Genomic DNA, 19060 nt, shown 5'->3' with positions numbered 1-19060 from the left:
GTGGTTCAAGACCAACAGGATCATTATCAATGGGAGCTTGTTCAAAATGCATATTCCCAGGCCCCATCCCATAATCTCTGGGGATGGGCAGGGATCTACATGTTTACTAGCTCTCCACGTGATCCTGATATTCACCAATTTTGAAAACCCTAGGCGTAAACCATTTTCTAGACTTCATCCCCAGGGAGGATGATGCAGTGGAATGGGAAGCCTAGTTCAGTAGGTCAGGGTCTCAGCAGCAAGTCTGCCCAGTCATAGGACCCACTCTGGTTTTTGGGACTTACACTTTATGCTTGTGTCTAAGCCCCTGTTATATTTCTCATTTGTCATGACAGGATGCCTGGCCTTTACCTATGGCTTCAAATGCCTACATTAATAGCCTCTTTGAAACTATACATGGGCCTTGACCCTTTTTTATTAGCCCTTCTAGGGCTTAGAGCAATGCAGTAAAATAGAATTCTCTGTGATGATGGAAATGCTATTCAATATAGTAGCCACTAGCCACATGTGGCTACTGAATACTTGAAATATAGATAGTGCAACTAATGAACTGAGGTTTTAATTTAATTTAATCAATTTAAATTTAAATAGCCCCATGTAGCTGTGGCTACAGTAGTGAATAGTGCAGGTCTAAAGTCTTGCCCTTGAATCCTTCTTGTGTTATTGGGGCTGTTCCCCCTGCCCTGGCCATGAATATTTACTTTATACATTTACAATCTTTATAAATTGCTTAGTGAACCTACACCCAAGTGGAAATGCACTAGTTAAACAGCAAACCCCAAGCAGCTGTAGATGAGAAAAGGATGGGTTGCACTGTGAAAGGGGGTTAGCACACATTTATCCTACCTAGTGGCAGAGACGCTAACCTTTAAGTCATTCTTTTCCTACCAAAAAGCCAGAGCTTTCAGAGTCACCTCTCTCACTGCTGCAGAGAGGAGGTGATTCTCAGAGCAGCCGCAGGCAGCTGGAGCAAGCATTGTGCAGAATACTTTTGGATGATAGCAAACCTCCTTGGAGTCTACCGTGGCACAGATCCATGCACTTGCTCAGAAGAACATCAATAGATTAAGCTACGGAAATGCACTTGATGGAGGCCAGCTTGAAAGTCTGACCTTTAGGCGGCTGCAGACAAAGAGACTGAGAGCCATCAGTTATCAGCTGTGCAACATCTGAGACAAAGCAGTGATGCAAATAGTCACGGGGCCCAAAACAGTGTGAGAAGTAGAAGTCAGCAGGAAAAACGTCGGAGAAAAAGTGAGACCCAGGAGAAGGCATCTTGCAGAATCACTGTTGCTCTTGCAAACGGTGTCATCAGTTCCCCAGGGTGGAGAGATTAGTATTTCAAGAACTACATCTACTTAGCTCTTCCATCCATAGCCTGGACTCTGTTCCTTGAAATACTTGGCTTAAATGACCTTCACCTTGAATCCATTACCATCCATCCACCGTCACTGCCAACATTGTCTCACCTGGGTTATAGCAGGGTTCCTGAATCCCACAGCAGGGTTCCATAACTGAAACCTTACCTTTGATCATCTCACTCTCTAAGTACCATTTCCTGCTGTACCCCCAGCACAGATTCTTCAATAGCATTGAGGTCGCCTGGCTCTCAACATCTACCTTCACACGCTGTTTTTTTTTTTTTTTTTTTAATCAAGCTGGGACTATATGGTCCATTTTCAATCACTTTTGTTGATATCATCATCTTCCTTTTCCTATGGTCCTGGATCAGGCTATGTGTCTTTCTTCTTTTCTACTATAAGAGCTGCTTGGAGCTCTTAGAGAAAATTAAATCACAAAACATCAACATATCTTTTTTAAAACCATTCCTCCTTTGGCTTTCATGTTTTAACCCTGCCCTGGTTTTTCTTCTGCCTCTTTAGCCAGCCTTTCTCCATTGCCTGTGGTTCCTTGAGAGAATTTCATAGAGGTCTGTCTTGTTCCTCATCTCTTCTTGTATGCACTCTCCCGGGATAAGGTCATCCACTCCTCTCATGCTTCAAATGCCACCATTTGGGGATGTTAATGATCCCCAAATCTAAAACCCCTGCTCTGATGCGTCTCCAGCACTCCAGTCTTCTGGAATTTAAATAGTCTCTATGGTAGGAGGTGAACATGAAACCACATTCTCCTTTCCTCCAGTAATAGTCTCTATCTCCATCTCTCCAGATGGCAGACGGGCCAAAATAGAACACTGTTTCGTTCTTCATCTTCCTTCCAGCAACTGCTCCTGCTCCATTTAAAATAGTCTTCCTGAAACACCTGTTTTTCCTCCATCGTTTGAGCCTAAGGAATATAATCCAGAAATCTTCCACACCAGAGCCAATTCTTCTTAAGCTGGGTTGTTCGGGGGGCTGATAAAAGGAGACCTGTGATGCAATTAGGATGAGCTGAATTGAATGCAAACCCACCTAAAGTATTTGGGTTTCACCTTTCTTCCCTTTTGTTTTCCTGGATGACCTTTCTGATTGCAGCTCTGCACAACACTCACCAGACTGGCCCTGTCTCCTTGGGTATTTCCACTGGCAGTACTTCATGTCTCTTTAATCATAGTTACATGTCCCCTTAGTCATCATATTTAGTGTGTGGGACAGCCCCATTGGGATAGCTCTGCAGTAGCATTTATCCCATTATTTCTTGTTTCTGGTTGCTTCTTATTGTATCTGGGTCCTTCTCTTTCCTAATCTGGTGCGATGAAATCTCAGCCCGCTGTTAGACTTGGCAACAAGTGGTATTACTTGCAGAACTAAATCTCACAGTTTATGTGGGAGTGCCTCTTGCCCAACCCCCCAGACCAAAGTGAGACACATAGCGCTCCTCATCTTCAGGCCCCAGCAAAGGCAGCCCAGAGAGCTGGGGGACTAAGCAAAACAGATGACGTTTAGAGAAAGAGCATCCAAATGTCATCGCAGTTTCTCATCTCTCCCAACGTGGACAGGGACTCATGAACCGCTCAGGCTGCCCTATGTTAATAAATCCTCTAAATTTTCATTTCCTCTTCCTAATTGGACACCATCATATACTGATATCTGAGAGTCTGATGGTAATGATGACAATTTTGCTCACCGCAGTCCCACGGACTAGCAAAACCCTTCTGTGATTATTTCATCTGCTCCCACTCTGGGCTTCACAGCTATTAAAGGAATCCTGAAGGAAATTTGGCTATTGTTTTCTTTTCTTCCCAATAAAGTTTCGTCTTTCTTTAAAATTTGACCGGATCTCCAATTTGTACTACAGCTAATCACTGTGTATTTCAGAATCTACAGACTTAACTAGCTGCACCTGTCAAATGCAAAGGGCTCGCGGATTCTCATCAGGGAGTGAAGAGAACTTGCAATGATCTTAGAAGCCATTCACTATGCTACACTGTCTCGCAGTATTCTGTCGGTCATACTCCTGGTCCTCCAAGCCGGAGCTGCACCCATGGTGCAATATGCCTTAAGCATCCTACGAAAGCACGCCACAAGTCCTAACTAACATAACTAACCTTGGAGGAGATCCCTCAGAGGTCACCAGCACATGCCTGGACCACACATCAGGTCCCAGCCTGTCCTTGCCCAGTTGGTTCCTAACTCCCCCATTTGGTTCCCAGGCCACGTTCCTCCAGCCTCTCCTGGGTAAAGTGCCCTCATAGACTCCTCCCTCCCTCAGCATTCCTTGGCTTAGAGAATGGCACCATTGTCCATCCCACTAACCAAGCCAGAAACCCGGGAGTTACCCTGGACAATGTCTTTTCCTTCACATGCACCACCTCGCCCTACAAAGAAGTCATCACCAAGGCCTGCCTATTTCACCTCCTCAAAGCTTCATCTCCATTCCCACAACTACTCTGACTTGGGTCACCTTAACTTCTCCTCTGGCAACTATAACTGTCTCCCGACTAGACTCTGAATCATTCTTGTCCTCTCTGACCTGTTCACCACACTGACGCCAGAAAGACCTTTTCTAAAATGTAAGATGGATCATATTTTTCACTTGCTTAAAACCCTTTTTTTGATTCCTTATTGCTTAGTATAAAACTCCCTATTGTGGGAACAATAAAACCCAGCATTATCTGGCCCTTTCACACCCAATCTCATCATGTGCCACTCTCCCTTGCATTGTCTCCCCACTGCTGTCCTACTGGTCTCCCTTTGTTTCTCTGACATCATCTCCTGATTCCCCAGTTTGGATCTGATTCCCCACACCCACCCCCCCTTTTTGGTATTTACTATATTTTTTTTTTTATTGAGGTAACATTGGTTTATAACATTATATAGATTTCAGGAGTGCATTATAATTCAACGTCTGTATATACCACAGTGTGCTCACCACCAAAAGTGCAGTTCCATTCATCACCACTTAATTGACCCCCTTTTCCCACTTCGCCCTTCCTCTGCCCTCCTTCCCTTCTGATAACTACCAATCTGTTGTCTGCTTCTATGAGTTTGTTTTTGTTTTTATATTCCACATTGGAGTGATATCATACGGTATTTGTCTTTCTCTGACTTATTTTGCTTAGCATAATACCCTCAAGGTCCATCCATGTTGTTGTAAATGGCAAGATTCCATCTTTTTTATGGCTGAGTAGTATTCCATTGTGTACATATACAGCATATTCTTCATCCATTTATCCATTAATGGGCACTTAGGTTGTTTCCAAGTCTTGGCTATTGTAAATAATGCTGTAATGAACATAGGGGTGCATATATCTTTTTGAATTAGTGTTTTTTGTCTTTGGATAAACACCCAGAAGTGAAATAGGTAAATCATATGGTATTTCTACTCTCAATTTTTTGAGGAATCTCCATACTGTTCTCCATAGTGGCTGTACCAATTTACATTCCCACCAGCAGTGTATGAGGGTTCCCCTTTCTCCACATCCTCTCCAACACATGTCGCTCTTGTCTTTTTGATAATAGCCATTCTAACAAGAATGAGATGATATCTCATTGTGGTCTTGATTTGCATTTCCCTAATAACTAGTGATGTTGAACATCTTTTCCCGTACCCGTTGGCCATCCGTATGTCTTCTTTGGCAAAATGTCTACCCAGATCCTCTGCCCATTTTTTAATCAGGTTGTTTGTTTTTTTGTTGTTTGATCCCCCTCTTTTAGGACAGTGAGACACAGAAGGAAGAAAAACCAATAAAGTGTGCATTGTTAAGCTGGCTTCCCTTGTGGGCAACCAGGACTCAATCCTAATGCAGATGCATGAAGAATTGTGTGGCATGTGCCTCAGAATGGTCCATCCAAAAAACAGGCGGCAGGGCATGGATGCCTGGACTCCCAGCCCCTGTTGGCTGAGGGTTGTCCCTGCAGCATTAAATCCTTTGTGTTTCTGACCTGTATCTGCCTACTCAGACCAAACAAAATCCATGACGCTTTGGAGAAAGCACTAAGGTGAAAAAGCAGGAAAAAGGATGGGGGCTGATGCTGGAGGTGGCATGCTATAACTACACATGGAACTATCCAGCCCAGCCACAGCTGAAACCAGAGATGGAACGGTGAGGTGACACGGACCCAGAAAGAATCGGCTACAACTGATAACAGTCTGTCATCAGTGTCTGTGGCACTCTTTGTACAGAGCTATCTCTGCCATTAGGATGTCAGCTGCATGTGGGTCTATTTTGTTCATTTCCGGATCCCCAGCACCTGGCGTGGTGTCTGGCACATGGGTTTGCTTACATTCAAATTAGATACTTACTGACTTAATTAGTTAATGAATTGATAAACAAATGAATGCATGACAGATAAACCTGACTCATTTCCTAGGATCTGGTCTTAACTCTCCTGCTTGGTTTCAACTCCATGTACTCACTCTGGTCCCCAGTACTTGTAAGGTCTCAGATAAGGAAGCTCATCTGGGTCCCTATGCCCCTTCCCAAGGGTGCTTTGGATCTGTTTTGCTTTAATTTCATGACATAAAGGGGCATCTCCTCCAACTTGAGGGCACTGCTCTTAGCCCTTGCTTTCCTTGCCCTTCAGCAGTTGAAATACCCCAGCTCTGTCTGCTTGATTTAGTATTTCAGAAATGTGCTCAAATCTGAGGATCTGTTTTTAAGGTAATATTGTTTTGAGGATTTTGTGACACCTTTGGAGATAACTTGACACGTCACACGCTTGTCAGCACCTTGCCTGCAGTAGATCTTCCCTGATGTTAGAGGAGACCCAGCAAACAGGAATCAGCTTACAGCAGGGTTCAGAGAATAATCCATTCCACGGCTACTGGGCACGGAGCCACTTCTTGTCTCAACAGCTTGGCCAACCCACGGAGCAAGCTGAACAACTACCAATTGCACTTTAGCTTATTTGATCTTCAAAACAATCTGTGACATGGGGTATTCCCATTTTACCAAGAAGCAGCTTGAATATCAGATAAATTAAATAACTGGCCCAAGGCCACCCAATGAGTCAATTGCATAAGGTTGGATCTTATTCCAGAAGCCTTTGCTGTTCCAGTGTATCCAAGTGGGAAGTCAGCTGTGGCAAGAAGAGCATAAGAGATCTCAGGTCTGAGTCAGGAGCTGTCTCTGTACCCAGCCTTTGCCCCTAAAGAGATCACAGGCTGGTAGAGACTGAAAATGCAAGTCCTTGACAGAGGAGTGGCCAGCGCAGAGTGGGAGCCCAGGGAGGAGCTGATGCATTCTGCTGCAGGTTGGGAAATGGTCCTGAACACGGTTGATTTGAATTGGATGCTGGAGAGGTGGAAAATGCCATGCTCAGCAGAGAGAATGGCATGGGCAGGGGGGTCTGACTGCTTAGAGAAGGACGTAACGTTGGGTACCAAATGTTCCCTATACCCTTCAGGACAAAGTCTAAGCCCAGAGTGAAGACCTTCTTTACCTGGCCCCTGCCCACTTCTTTGCCTCTCTCCTCATCTCTCTGCCCCAGCGCGCTGTGATTCCCTGAACACACTGCGCACCTTCTCTGCCTAGGCTCCTGCATATGCTGCTTCCTCTAGGGCCACACTCTTCCCTTCTTCACTAAACAAACTCTCCCTCATCTGATTGGTCTCAGATCAGGCAACACTGCCCCCAGGAGGCCCTCCCCACACCTGAGCCCATAAGGCTAGTGATGGATGTCTCTGCACTGAACTCTCATAGAAACTTCTGACCAAGTACCCAGGCTCATCGGCATTTTTTTCTTTTTCTGGTTGTCTTCTCTATAGACCTGCATCATCCAAAATGGTAGCTACTAGCCATATGTGACTCTTTAAATTTAAATTAATTTTAAAAAATTAAATAAAAAATTCAGTTCCTCAGTTGCACTAGTAGTATTTCAAGTGCTCAACAGCCACATGTGGTTGGTGGTGACTATATTGGACAGCACAGATACAGGACATTCCCATCAGCACAAGAAGTCCTATTGGACAACGCTCTTATAGACTAACAGGCAGCGGAAGGCAGGGCCTGTGAAGTACATTTCTACAGTCCCAGTACCTGGCGTCTACCAGGTGTGCAAAACAGATTTGCTACTTACTTACTTATTTACATTTTTTTTGAGTACTTACTAAATGCCAGACACTGTCTCAGGGAAAGAAGATCCATTAGTGTCCAGCCTCCAGATTTCCTGGAGCTCACAGTTTAGTGAGGGGCATGCAAGAAACAAAAACAAAGAAAACATACCCACAAATGCATGACACAACTAAAAGCTCTGGAAAGACTGATGAAGGAAACGCCCTGGGCACTGTTGAGTAAAACCCGGTAAGCAGGCAGAGTGAAAGGAAATAAAACCAGAAACAGAGGTTAGGACCAGATTCCGATGGGCCTTGGATTCCATGCTAAGAAGCTTGAACTTAACGCAGTAGAAAGCCAGTGACCCACTTAAAAATTTTAAGCAGAAAAGCTAACTTGATCCAATTTGTGCTTCTGAAGGACCACTCCAGCAGCCGGTGGGGGATGGATTGAAGGAAGAGAAACTTAAGACAGGGAAACCAGCAAGGCCACCCTGGAAGGTGGGGAGAGTGGGGTGAAGAGTGGCAGAGGGGGAGAAGAAAGAACTAATCCCAAAGCTGATTCTGGAGTTGGGTGGATAGGCCCCAGTCACTGAGTGGGTGGGAGGGGGAGAGCAGCAGGAGAGAAGGACATCGCCAAGGAAGCCAGCTGGGATCTGGAGGAGGGTCTGCTGCAGAATCTGGGGCTCTGCCCCCAGCCTGACTGCAGGGACTGCATTATGGGTGATTAATTCATGGCCAAGCTACCTTCTGATGAAGGTTACTACAGATACATCAGGGTGACAGGTGGGGTGTGGGGGAAGAAGGCTCGGCATGTTCGAGTCGGAGCTGAATATTAGATTCTAGTCACTATTTGATTGATCTTTTAAGCAATTCTAGGATTCTGCCACTTAAAAACCAATAAATCTTTGAAGGCCTGGGGAAAGCAATACAAAAGCAATAAATCTCCATTGTGGAGTATTAGAAAAATAGGCCAAGCTGCCAAGGTGGTTTGGCTGGAGGGATGAGAGTGCAGCGGCCCCGCATGACAATCCTCTCTTCCTCTCCTCCTCGCCTCCCTGCATGCTCAGTTCTACCAGACAGAGTCAGACCCTTGGGGCTTCAAAGGGCAGCAAGTGGCAGAACAGGGGCTGGCGTTTGGCTCAGCCAGGGCCAGAACATTGCTGGCAGAAGGAGGAAGAACAGCCTACCTGGGCGGGGTCTGGACACACCGAGGCACAGATGTGAGTCTGTTGAGAATAGGCAGCTCCACTCAGAGAGAGACATGCTGGGGTTCACAAGTTACAGGCTGAGCCCACACAACCCAGAGTTGGAGGATCCCTGAGAAGTCATCTTGCCTACCCCTCATTCCTTAGTTGATGGAGGTTCACTCCACAGCATCCCCACCCAAAGGGCACCCAGTCCTCACCTGACATCCCAGGCAAGGGATGAACCTCCTGGGGAACTCAGAACCTCCTGGTGAAGCAGCGAACACAGAGGTGGGAAGCTCGGTCCATGTACTAGCTCTACATGTAATGAGCTCTGTGACCTTGGCCAATCATTTAACATCTTAGACTTCAGCTCCCTCCTCTGAAATGGAGATATTTCCCACTCAGCTTACCCACCCAGTAAGTGACGATCAGATGAGACAATGGAATTAAAGGAACTATCAACTATGAAATATGATTCTAGGCATCCTTGACCTAATATATCTAGTGGACTCTTTGTGTCCTGTGGCCATAGAGCTACTTGATTGTTTTCTCAATGCTCTCGCTTCCCCAACCTGTAAGACTCCACACTGGTCCACTTGCCTGGGTTGTGCTCATCTCTCCAGCCAGTCTACTCCTTCTCTTAATATACTGTCTCTACTGGCTTCATATTATCTTGTTTTGCTGGTTCCAGTATTTTGTCTGCTTACTTGCTTAATGCCCCACCTCCCTCCCCGTTCACATGCACACTTACTGGATGAGAAGGCTCAAGAGGACAGGCGTGTTTCTATCCTATTTCCTGCTATATCCTCATTGCTTAACTCAATTCCTAGGACATAGCAAGTGCTCAATAAATATTTGTTGAATGACCTAATGGTGAACTGCTTCTCATGTGAGCATCCTAGTGCCCAGAGTTCAAGGTGAGAAAGGGTTAAGGCAACTGAAATCTATTGTGATATTGCTGACAACTGCTGTCATTGCAGGTGTCCTGAAAGTCTTGCTGGTTGGCATTGGTTATTCTCTTCCCCTTCTTGGCAAACGCCCAAGCAACAGTCTGAAAATAATTCCAGCAACTGAGTGTATACCCACCCTCAGTGATCCAGAGGCTTGGGAAGAAAAGCAGCCAGACGTTTCCAGACACCAAGCATTGCCCCTTTGAGCAGTGACATTTATTTTAATTTTTTTCCTATGGAAATGTCACCAAAATATATCACGCACAATTTTCTCCTAGGGAGACGGTGTGGTATAGCGAAATGAGTGTTGGCTTAGGGTCAGTTGAATGGGGTTTAAATTCTGCCTGTACTACTTGCTGGTTTCATGGCCCGGGTCAACTCACTTAGCTTCTGTTTGTCTCAGTTTCCATATCTGTAAAATGGGAGACTATTAACGCAGTGTTGTGAGGATGTGGATGGTTTATGTAAGGGACAGGAACACAGCAAGGGTTTGCTCATTGAATGGGAGCGAGCAGCCTCTTTTAACTTGAAGACACAGAACCTAATGCTACATTTTTGGGGTACTGAACACCCAGGGCTGTGAGAGGCCGCAGGCGCTGCAGCATGTAGACGTCCTTGTTTCTTAAGTCCCTGTGTCTGTTTTGTAGAATTGCCCTGTTTCTTGCTTCCTGCTGACTGTCATTTCTCACGCCTCCCGGGGCATTTCCAGTTCCACCTCCTAGTTTACTGCAGTCTTACGATATGCGAGTTTATTAAACAGATGTGCAAACTAGGAGTTTGTAGGCTTCGAGGGAAAGTGTAAGGGGCTTCTCTGGGAACTGGAAAAGCTTCCCCAAGAATGTGGGTTTGGGCTGCTCAGAGGCCCCCTTGGCTGGTCTCTGGAGTCAGGGGGGCCTGGATACGAGTCCTGGCTTCATCACTTACAGGCTCCCTGACCGAACTTGTTTCCTCATTTCTAACAGGAAGATTATAATACTACTCACAGGTTAGTCACGGTTAAATCCTTGGAACATAGTAGTTGCCCAATAAAACATGGTGAGAATTACTCCCATCTGTGCTCAGCTGAGTTCGATGAGTTTTCAGAGGTTCAGACATATAGTCTGATTCATCTTGAGGATGGGTCTCTGATCCTTTGTACAAAAATTAACTTTGTCCTGACACTGAAGGACCAAAATTGTTTATTTCTAAGTACAATTAAGAAAAAATTCTGAAACTTTGTGCTGGAGGGAAGCTAGGAGCTCCCCAAGAAAAAACACAGCATTTCTCCCCACCATGGAGTCAGGGTCTTGAGTGGCTTTGGAAATTTGGATAGGAAGGAAGTGGGCAACGTTGTGACTCTATACTGGGGATAGATTTTCAACTTCCTAAGTTCCACAGAGAAGAAGCAAAGCTAAGGAAGGAAGTAACTCTCTGACAGCCTGCCTTGCTTTGGGCACTTCTAGATTTTTATCCAGCCTCTGTGAAATAGCTACCATTCACACTTTCCAGATAAGGAAAACTGAGGTTCAGAGAGATTAAGTATCCTGTCCAAGGTCACACAGCTGTCTTAGAGCAGGATTTGAACCCAGGTTCACTGGCCCCAAACTCACATCTTTTCCATTGCCCCACACTGCAGCCAGAAGACCGTGGGGAACTGGACTGAATCCACACCCACCAGGAAGCCACACAATGGATGCCAGCTGATCAGGTCCCTTTGCTGATAGCTTTGTGGGCTTGGAGTAAAGAAAGAAGATCCCTGGGTCTACTATATAAAGGTCTTGGGCTTTGGGTCAGCTCTGGCCTATGATCCTAGGTCACTTGCTAACTAGTACAACATTGGGCAAGCTGCTTCTCTTTTCAGGGCCACACTTTTGACATCTGGGAAGTGTTCTATGATTTTGAAACATGACCAATGCTGCTGTAGGAAAGATGTGAGAGCTGTGAAGGGAGTAAGGCATGGGTGGCCAAAATGGAACATGTGATCTGGCACCTGGAGGACCTGCATTCAAACTCAGCTTTCCTTCTTACTGGCTGTGTGCCTTTGGGCATTGCTGAGCCTCAGTTTTTCCATCTGAAAATGAAGATAATAATATCTCAAGATATAGAAAGAATTAAATGACAACGTTGCATGAGAGTTACAGGAAGAAAAAGCAATAACTCAAGAGCCGCCATCTGCTTTGGCTCATCACAGATAGGAAAGTCCTGAAACAAGCTAGGTGTAGAATATAAGGCAAAAGTTCTTAGTTGAGGTGACCCATAAGCACTACACACACCTGTTGCAGGGCTTGAAGACCCACCTGACTTAGGACAGAATGAGGATCAAAGTCTACAGAACTGATGGAAACTTCCAAATTGCTGGAAGTTGGTTCTAGCTGCTCCACTGCCTATAGTTTCTGGGTAGACCTGGATCCACGTTGGAAGACAGATAACTAGACCATCTCAGTAGCCTCCTTCCTGGCTGGTCTCCCAGTCTCCAGTATCATAGAAATGTCACTGCATGTGGCTATCCAGTGGCTCCCCATGGACCCCCAAACAAGCCTGAGCTTCTCAAACACAGCCCCCATTCTCACCCCACTACTCCTGCCTTGCCCTTAATGCTAAAGCAGACTTAACCCTTCCTGGTTGCTCCCCATCACAGCAGGCTGTTTCTCTCCTCCAAGCCTTTGCTCAGGCTGGACCCTCTTACCACTTTGGCAAAATTGTATAAAACATTTAAGGTACAGCTCAGTGTCACCGTCTCTGGGAATCCTCTCCTCTGAGCTCTCATAACGACCTATGCATATCTCCATACGCACGCACTGGATTGTAACTACGTTTTCATGTTTCTCTCTCCCCAATTAGAGTTGGACTTTCTTAGAACATGACTTATTCACAGCTAGTTGAGTACTGTATTTCAAACAGTTAAACAGTGCCTGGCACAAAGTGAGCACTCAAAAAGTGTTCATTGAATCAATGAATAAATGAATCATTTTTACCTCCTGTGCCCCACTCCACTACTGGCGTATAAGATACTCAATACATGCTCGTTGAACAGAACTGAGCCCATCTGAAAGCTGTTCCACCCAACACTCTGCTTGGTTTTAAGGGACTGTAGTCCCTTGAGCTCTGAGCAAAGCCAGCAGTCAACACAGGAGCTGCTGCCCTTGTGCAAATTGTAGCTTATTTAAAAGGGATGCCCACCTTCCTGATCGCCATGAGCCTATGGACTGCACTGGGTCAGCTTAGCCACTGAGACGATTTCACTGCCTGGGCCACAAGTATGCTCCTGAACTCCAGTAGCCACTTGTGAAAATCAGCAGTGTGACTTTGACTTCAAGTACCCCTGTGGGACTCTAGCACTCTAAGGCCCTAAACTGGACTGGCCCAGAGGTCTTGTCCCATTCCTAATCTCTGAGCATGTTGTTTTCAGAATTCAGCAAGTCTGTCCATCTGGCTGTTAACGGCAGTCAGACATGGAAAGATGATCTTGCCAGGAGACTGTTTCCAGGCCTCCAACCCCACTAAATATATTTATCATAGGCGTGTTCCAGAAAGTTCTCTCACAGGCCTCCTCAGGTCCCCATCAGCGTGTTCCCTCTCACCCAGTCCTAATACCTCATTGTGGAGAGACAGGCTCCTGGGTCAGTGGCCCTCCTCTGAACTGGCCTTGGGGCTGCTGACCCTCTGCTTCCAGGAAGCCCTGCTCCTGGCCAGTCTTGCCCATCGGCATCACCAGTGACATGATTCAACTGGAAAGGTGCATGGTGTAGAGAAGAAAAACTGCAAACTCCGGGTTAGGAACCCCCCTCACCTGACAGGCGCTCCCCGTGACTGAGCAGGCTTCAGCATCACTGTGATGGTCGTGTCTGTTTCATTCAGCGGGGTGTCAGTGTCGTATTCAGGCATCGATGGAGCTGGGCAGAGAACAGAGAGAGGAGGGAGCTCAGCATAGGGCCCAAACCCCGCCTACCCCTCCCCTGGATACATCCTTAAAGACGCTCAGGATGACCAGAAGGAGGACATTTAGGAAAGGGTTAGATGAGAGCCACAGGGCATCTCAGGCTTGCAGCAGAGGAGGCCCTGACTTCCAACCTGCCCATAGGTTCCCTCAAGGTGCAGAAGAGTGTGGGGAAGGGTGGCAATGATGTGGCCAGTAACCCTCATGAATCAAAAAGGTCCACACCGAATAAACAGATAAACGCAGGAAATATAAGCACTTATCAAAGACACGAAACCAGAGTCAACCTTGTTGAACATACTTAAAATGCAAATTACAGCAGTGATGAACTAGTTCCTCTCGTCTTTTTTTTTTTTCATGAGACCCTCCCTCACTCATCCCCAGAGATAGGAGTGTGACTAAGTCTAATCCCTTGGGAAGGTAATTTAGCCATTTGTATTAAGAGCTATTAAAACCCACATCCCTTTTAATTCAGTATTTCAATTTCTGGAATTTAATCCTAAAGTTATAATCCAAACCAACGAATTAAACTTTATTCTGTAACATGTTTATTGAAGCGTTATTTTATAAAAACATGGAAGCACCAAATATATCCAACCACAGGGGAATGTTTAATTAAATTACGTCCATCCACTTGACAGAACATTATAATGAAAGCAATGTAGCGACATGGAAAAGGCCTATGGTATAAGGATAAGTGAAAACATTAAGCCACAAAAACCACCATGGGTCTGTATCTATGCAAAATGTGTATGTATGCAGACCAGAATTGCATAGGTACTCTGAAAAAGTGTAAATTGTAAAAAGGGTTCTGAGATAATTCTGCTTTGATGCTGTCTAATGATGGAGGCAGCCCTACTGGTGATGACAGGGGAAATCTTGGACTGCCATAGCTCTGTAACCGTCATTCCTTCATTCAGTCATTCATTCATCAGACACGTCATGAGAACATGTGCTGTGCCCTGCACTGCCAAAAGGAATATTCCTGAAAATAAATCACATTTTTATAAGCCAATCGGTATGAAAAAAATGTACTATGTAATGCAACTGTGTGGTAAGTTATTTGGTGAGTCACTCAGTGTTCCCTCTGGTCTAATCTAATTAATATATTTCTTACACTTTAGGAAGTTCGTGGATTGGGTTTTCTTCATGAGACTACAGTGGTAACACACGAGGGACTGCATCACCCTAATTGCTCCAAAACCACATAGTGACAGTTGGCTCTGCCCTTTTTCATTCCCAGAAAAATCAGGAATGGGAAAACAATAAAAAAAAAAACAAAAAACAATGTAACTCCTTTCTTCCTTTTCCCTTTCTAAGAGAGATACCTGAAATTTTGGTGGCGATCCTCGTGGTGACGGGGGGTCCAAAGCCCTTTGCTGTGCTGGCCTTGATGGTGAAGGAGTAGGTGGTCCCTGGGTACAGACCCACAAAGAGGTGGTGTGTTTCATTCCGGAGTTTGAACACCTTCCCCCTCTGGCTGGAGAGGTCGGCACTCGGGTCCAGTGAGCCAACAGCCTTGTAGTTGATCTGCACAACAAGGCAGCAAACAGACAGATAAATACCTCACTCGGGAAGCTGGATGGAGCTCATCTGGAGGAACATCAGGGGAGAAGGGGAGAAGGCATGAGAGCTTGACCAGCAGGTTCTGCTGTTACTGTCCACCTCACAGATTATTCCAGCCTCCAGACACTCCCCCGCTGATGCTCTGGAGCACTGCTGTCCAATAGAAATAGAACGCGAGGCACAAACATGCTTTTCAATTTTCTAGTGGCCATATTAAAAGAAAAAAAGGAAAATAGAAAGTAAAGTTAATTTTAATACTATATCTTGTTGAACCCAATATATGCAAAATATTACCATTTCAACATGTAAGCAACATAAAAAATTGAGATATTTTATAGTTTACTATTCACATTAAGTCTTAGAACTCTAGTAAGTATTTTTCCCGCACAGCACATCTCCATTCAGACGAGCCGCATTTCAAAAGCACAGTAGCCCCATGTAGCTGGTGGCCACCATATTGGACAGTGCAGCTGTAGGGCAGTCTCGAAGTGTAGCATCTTGATAAAAATTATTTGCGGGGCTGGCTGGGTGGCGTAGCAGATAAGTTCATGTGCTCTGCTTTGGCAGCCCTGGGTTCGCGGGTTCAGATCCTGGGTACAGACCCACGCACTGCTCAAGCCATGCTGTGGCGGTGTCCCACATAAAAAATAGAGGCAGATTGGCACAGATGTTAGCTCAGGGCCAATCTCCCTCACACACACACAAAAATATTTGCAAGTCTTGTTAAAAATATATTTTACGGTCCCCAACTCCACTTAGAGAACATTTGTTGTCCAGTGCTGTCTCATGCATTATCTTATTTGTCTCCCCCCCAAAACCTTGGCGGCATCAGGATATTTATTCTCACTTTAATGATGGAGAAATGAGGCTCAACTGGAAGCAACTTGCATGGAATCAGCAATTTCCAAACTCTCTATGGTGAAGGCTCAGTTTTGTGTTTTCCAACCCATTGCATCCCCATAGTAATGCAAAGACCACATCACATGTGACTCATCATGTGAGTTTGGCAATAACTACACTGGTCTATACCCTGTGCAAGGACACATGTCCACCGATTGTGCATGTGGCTGTCACAGCCATGTCAAGGCACTCTAAGAGTTTCTAAGTGCTCACTCTCAGTTTCTGCACTTACCCTGCTGTGAAAGCAACTGAACAGTTGCCATCCACTACTGGCTTCCATGGATCACACTTTGGGTACCACGTTTCTAAATTACACAGTTGGTAAAGTGGCACGCCCAGGATTTTTTGTTCATTTGTTTTACCTAGTTTGTTCTATTAAAAATGTTTTATTTGAATATAATATACATACAGAAAGCTAGACAGCTCGATGAATTTTTACTGATTGGACACAGCCATATGACCAGCACCCAATTAAAAGACAGAACATTACCAGACCTAAGCTTTTCCCTTCACGCCCCCTTCCAATCCTTATCCGCCTCCCCCAGCAAGGATACCCTCTATCCTGACTTCTAACAGCAATGACGAGTTTTGCCTGGTTTTTAACTTTATATAAATGGAATTGTACAGGGTGAACTCTAGGGTCTGGCTTCTTTCACTCAACATTATGCTTGTGAGATTCATGCGGGCTGTCACGTGAAGCTGTAGATCACGCATTCTCATGGTTATTCAGTATACTATGCCCGACACAGGACTAAATTCTGGTCTACTGGACTCTAAAACCTGTGCTCTTTATTCTATACCACACTGCCCAGCCTGGAAACACATTTCATTAATTGAAGAACACATTCATTCATTCACTTATTTGTTCCTTCACAAATGGTTCCTGCATACTCCAGGACTCTAGGACCTGGGCTGTGTGCTGCTGGGGGCCCCCAAATAAATACAAGCCAGGCCCTGTCCTCAAGTGTCTTCTCTTCTAGAAGCAGGTAAGTCAACTACACAGGCACCTCACATCACTTTGTCTTCCATCCAGAATGTCCCATGCTTGACAGGAAGGCCAAACCCAGGTAGAAAAGGGAACACACCAAATTTGCTTCAAAAATAAGCACTTTGGTGTTTCTGGCGAGGGCACCAAACGTTTTGGAGGAAGAGGTAACTTCTCTCTCCTGCATTAAGCATTGATGCCACATGTCTAGGAGAGAGGCCAGATTTTGTCTGGAGCAGAGTGAGTCCAGAAGGAGAAATGCACGGAGCTGAAGGATTTGGGCATTTTGCAAGCAGAGCTCGGGGAGCGGCACCCATCCTGCAGCTCCCTGGTGGGCCTGGCCACAGCGTTCCTTCTGGTCACCCCTGCCCGCTCCAGCCCTTCTCAGAGGCGAGTGCTGCAAACATCCGCCTCTCTTGGCTTGAAGGCTTTTTCCATGGGTGTTCGTAGGAAGTGCTGGGGGATTGACACCCCTGGGGACTGGACTGATGGGGGTGGATGCAGGCATTCCCCAGGCTCCTTTCACGTGACACCCCCACAGCATCCTGGGGGATTCTGCTCCACTTGCCTCCAAAGGTAGCTGGCTGCAAAACACACCCATCATTAGCTGCCATCCTTTCTCCTCCCCACGCCCTAGTGTTTCCTAAACTTCTCAAGACTCTGTTCGTATTCAAATCCTTGTCTCAGGGTCTGCTTCCAAGAAATGCCAAACTACACAAAGTGCTCAGGGAGGTATCTCAGGGGAGAGCTCAACTCCTACCCAAGGATGATATGGAATTGGAGCAGAGGAAGGAGTGTTCTAGGTTCTAGGCAGAGGGACAGACCGCGCAAAGGCCAGAAGAACTGAGGAAAGTCCAGTGTGGCTGGAGAGTGGTGAGAAATGGGGGAGTCGAATTTCCAGGGTGCAGCTGGATTCAAGTCTTCCCTCGTGGCAGAAGGAGGGAAACGTTCAGAGATTTTTCCCTGGGGCAGCTAACCTCAGTCCACCAGTGGAGAAGACATGCTCGTGCCTCCTTTTGAAATTCCACCCCAGTCCCCCGCCTGGGCTGGTGGCAACCTTATTGATATACAGACACGGGGAGGTAAAACTCATTCCTTATTTACTAGCCAATTCCTTTACTGCGCTCCAAATTCAATCCAAAAGCGGCTCAATTTCCACCAAGCTGTCAATATAAAATACTGCGCTCCCCTGCTCTCCTAACCTTTCCTGGTATTACAGGATCTTCACTTACTTGTAATGAAACACTATGAATAAATCAATGTATGTTAATATAGCGTGTCTTCAATTTTTTATGAAGAGCTTCACCAAATCTAATTCCCACTGCTTTGTCAGAAACAGTCTTTGAAAAATTTAACTTGCAAGTTTTACGAAGTTAGTGGGGGATTGGGCTGGGGAGGGAAAGAAGGAAGGTGAGAAAAATGGAATGGGGTGGAACTGTGGCCGTAAAATGCATAATGCAATGTGAATCTTCGTTTAGAAGTGGAGAAAGAGGAAGATGCATTAGAATAGCAAACATAAAACAAAGAGTTAGCAGGGGAAATGGTGCGGGGGTGCACGTTAGCCGTGGGCTCCAAGGACTGGGCTCTGGCTGCAACAAAGTGTTTGGGGCCACCCCGGTCTCTTCTGGCGGCCGTTAGTGGGATCCCCAGCCAAAAGCCAGAGTGAGCATTTCATAACAAGAATTGAATCACATCACCCCTTAGAATCAAAAGAGCAATGGTTTCCCATAGCTCTCGGGATTAAGACACATCCTTATCCTCTGGTCTTCATAAGCTCACTGCAGGAGCTGGCCTCTCCTGCCCTTCCTCTTGCTTCTTAGGCATTATTTCAGTGTCTGAAAAGAGCCGTGGTCCTTTTTGCCACAGGGCCTTTGCACCAGCTATTGTCAGCTCAGAACATTTTTTCCTTCCCATGCCTCCCCTTCACCTAGTTAACGACTCCTCATCCTTAGATCTCATTTAAAATGACACTCTCCAGGGCTGGCCCTGTGGCATAGTCATTAAGCTCAGTGAGCTCCACTTCAGTGGCCCGGTTTGCAGGTTCGGATCCTGGGTGTGGACCTACACCACTCATCAGCTGTGCTGAGGCAGCAACCCACATATAAAGTGGAGGAAGATT

At 45.8% G+C, this 19060-nt stretch overlaps 1 protein-coding gene across 1 annotated transcript in view; it reads right to left on the bottom strand.

Moving 5' to 3' along the window:
- Window positions 1-19060, bottom strand: part of PTPRT (protein tyrosine phosphatase receptor type T) — a 1015836-nt gene that overhangs the window by 250992 nt on the left and 745784 nt on the right. The window contains exons 10-11 of the mRNA XM_087445249.1: window positions 14819-15020; window positions 13344-13446 (exon numbers count right to left, since the gene is read on the bottom strand). Coding sequence (XP_087301375.1) covers window positions 13344-13446; window positions 14819-15020 — 305 coding nt within the window. The remainder of the gene's footprint in view (window positions 1-13343; window positions 13447-14818; window positions 15021-19060) is intronic.

This window comes from Ceratotherium simum, chromosome 21 (genome assembly GCF_057802395.1).
Source record: "Ceratotherium simum simum isolate JZ-2026a chromosome 21, ASM5780239v1, whole genome shotgun sequence".
Taxonomy (NCBI): domain Eukaryota; kingdom Metazoa; phylum Chordata; class Mammalia; order Perissodactyla; family Rhinocerotidae; genus Ceratotherium; species Ceratotherium simum.
This window is presented reverse-complemented; position numbering and strand designations above follow the sequence as displayed.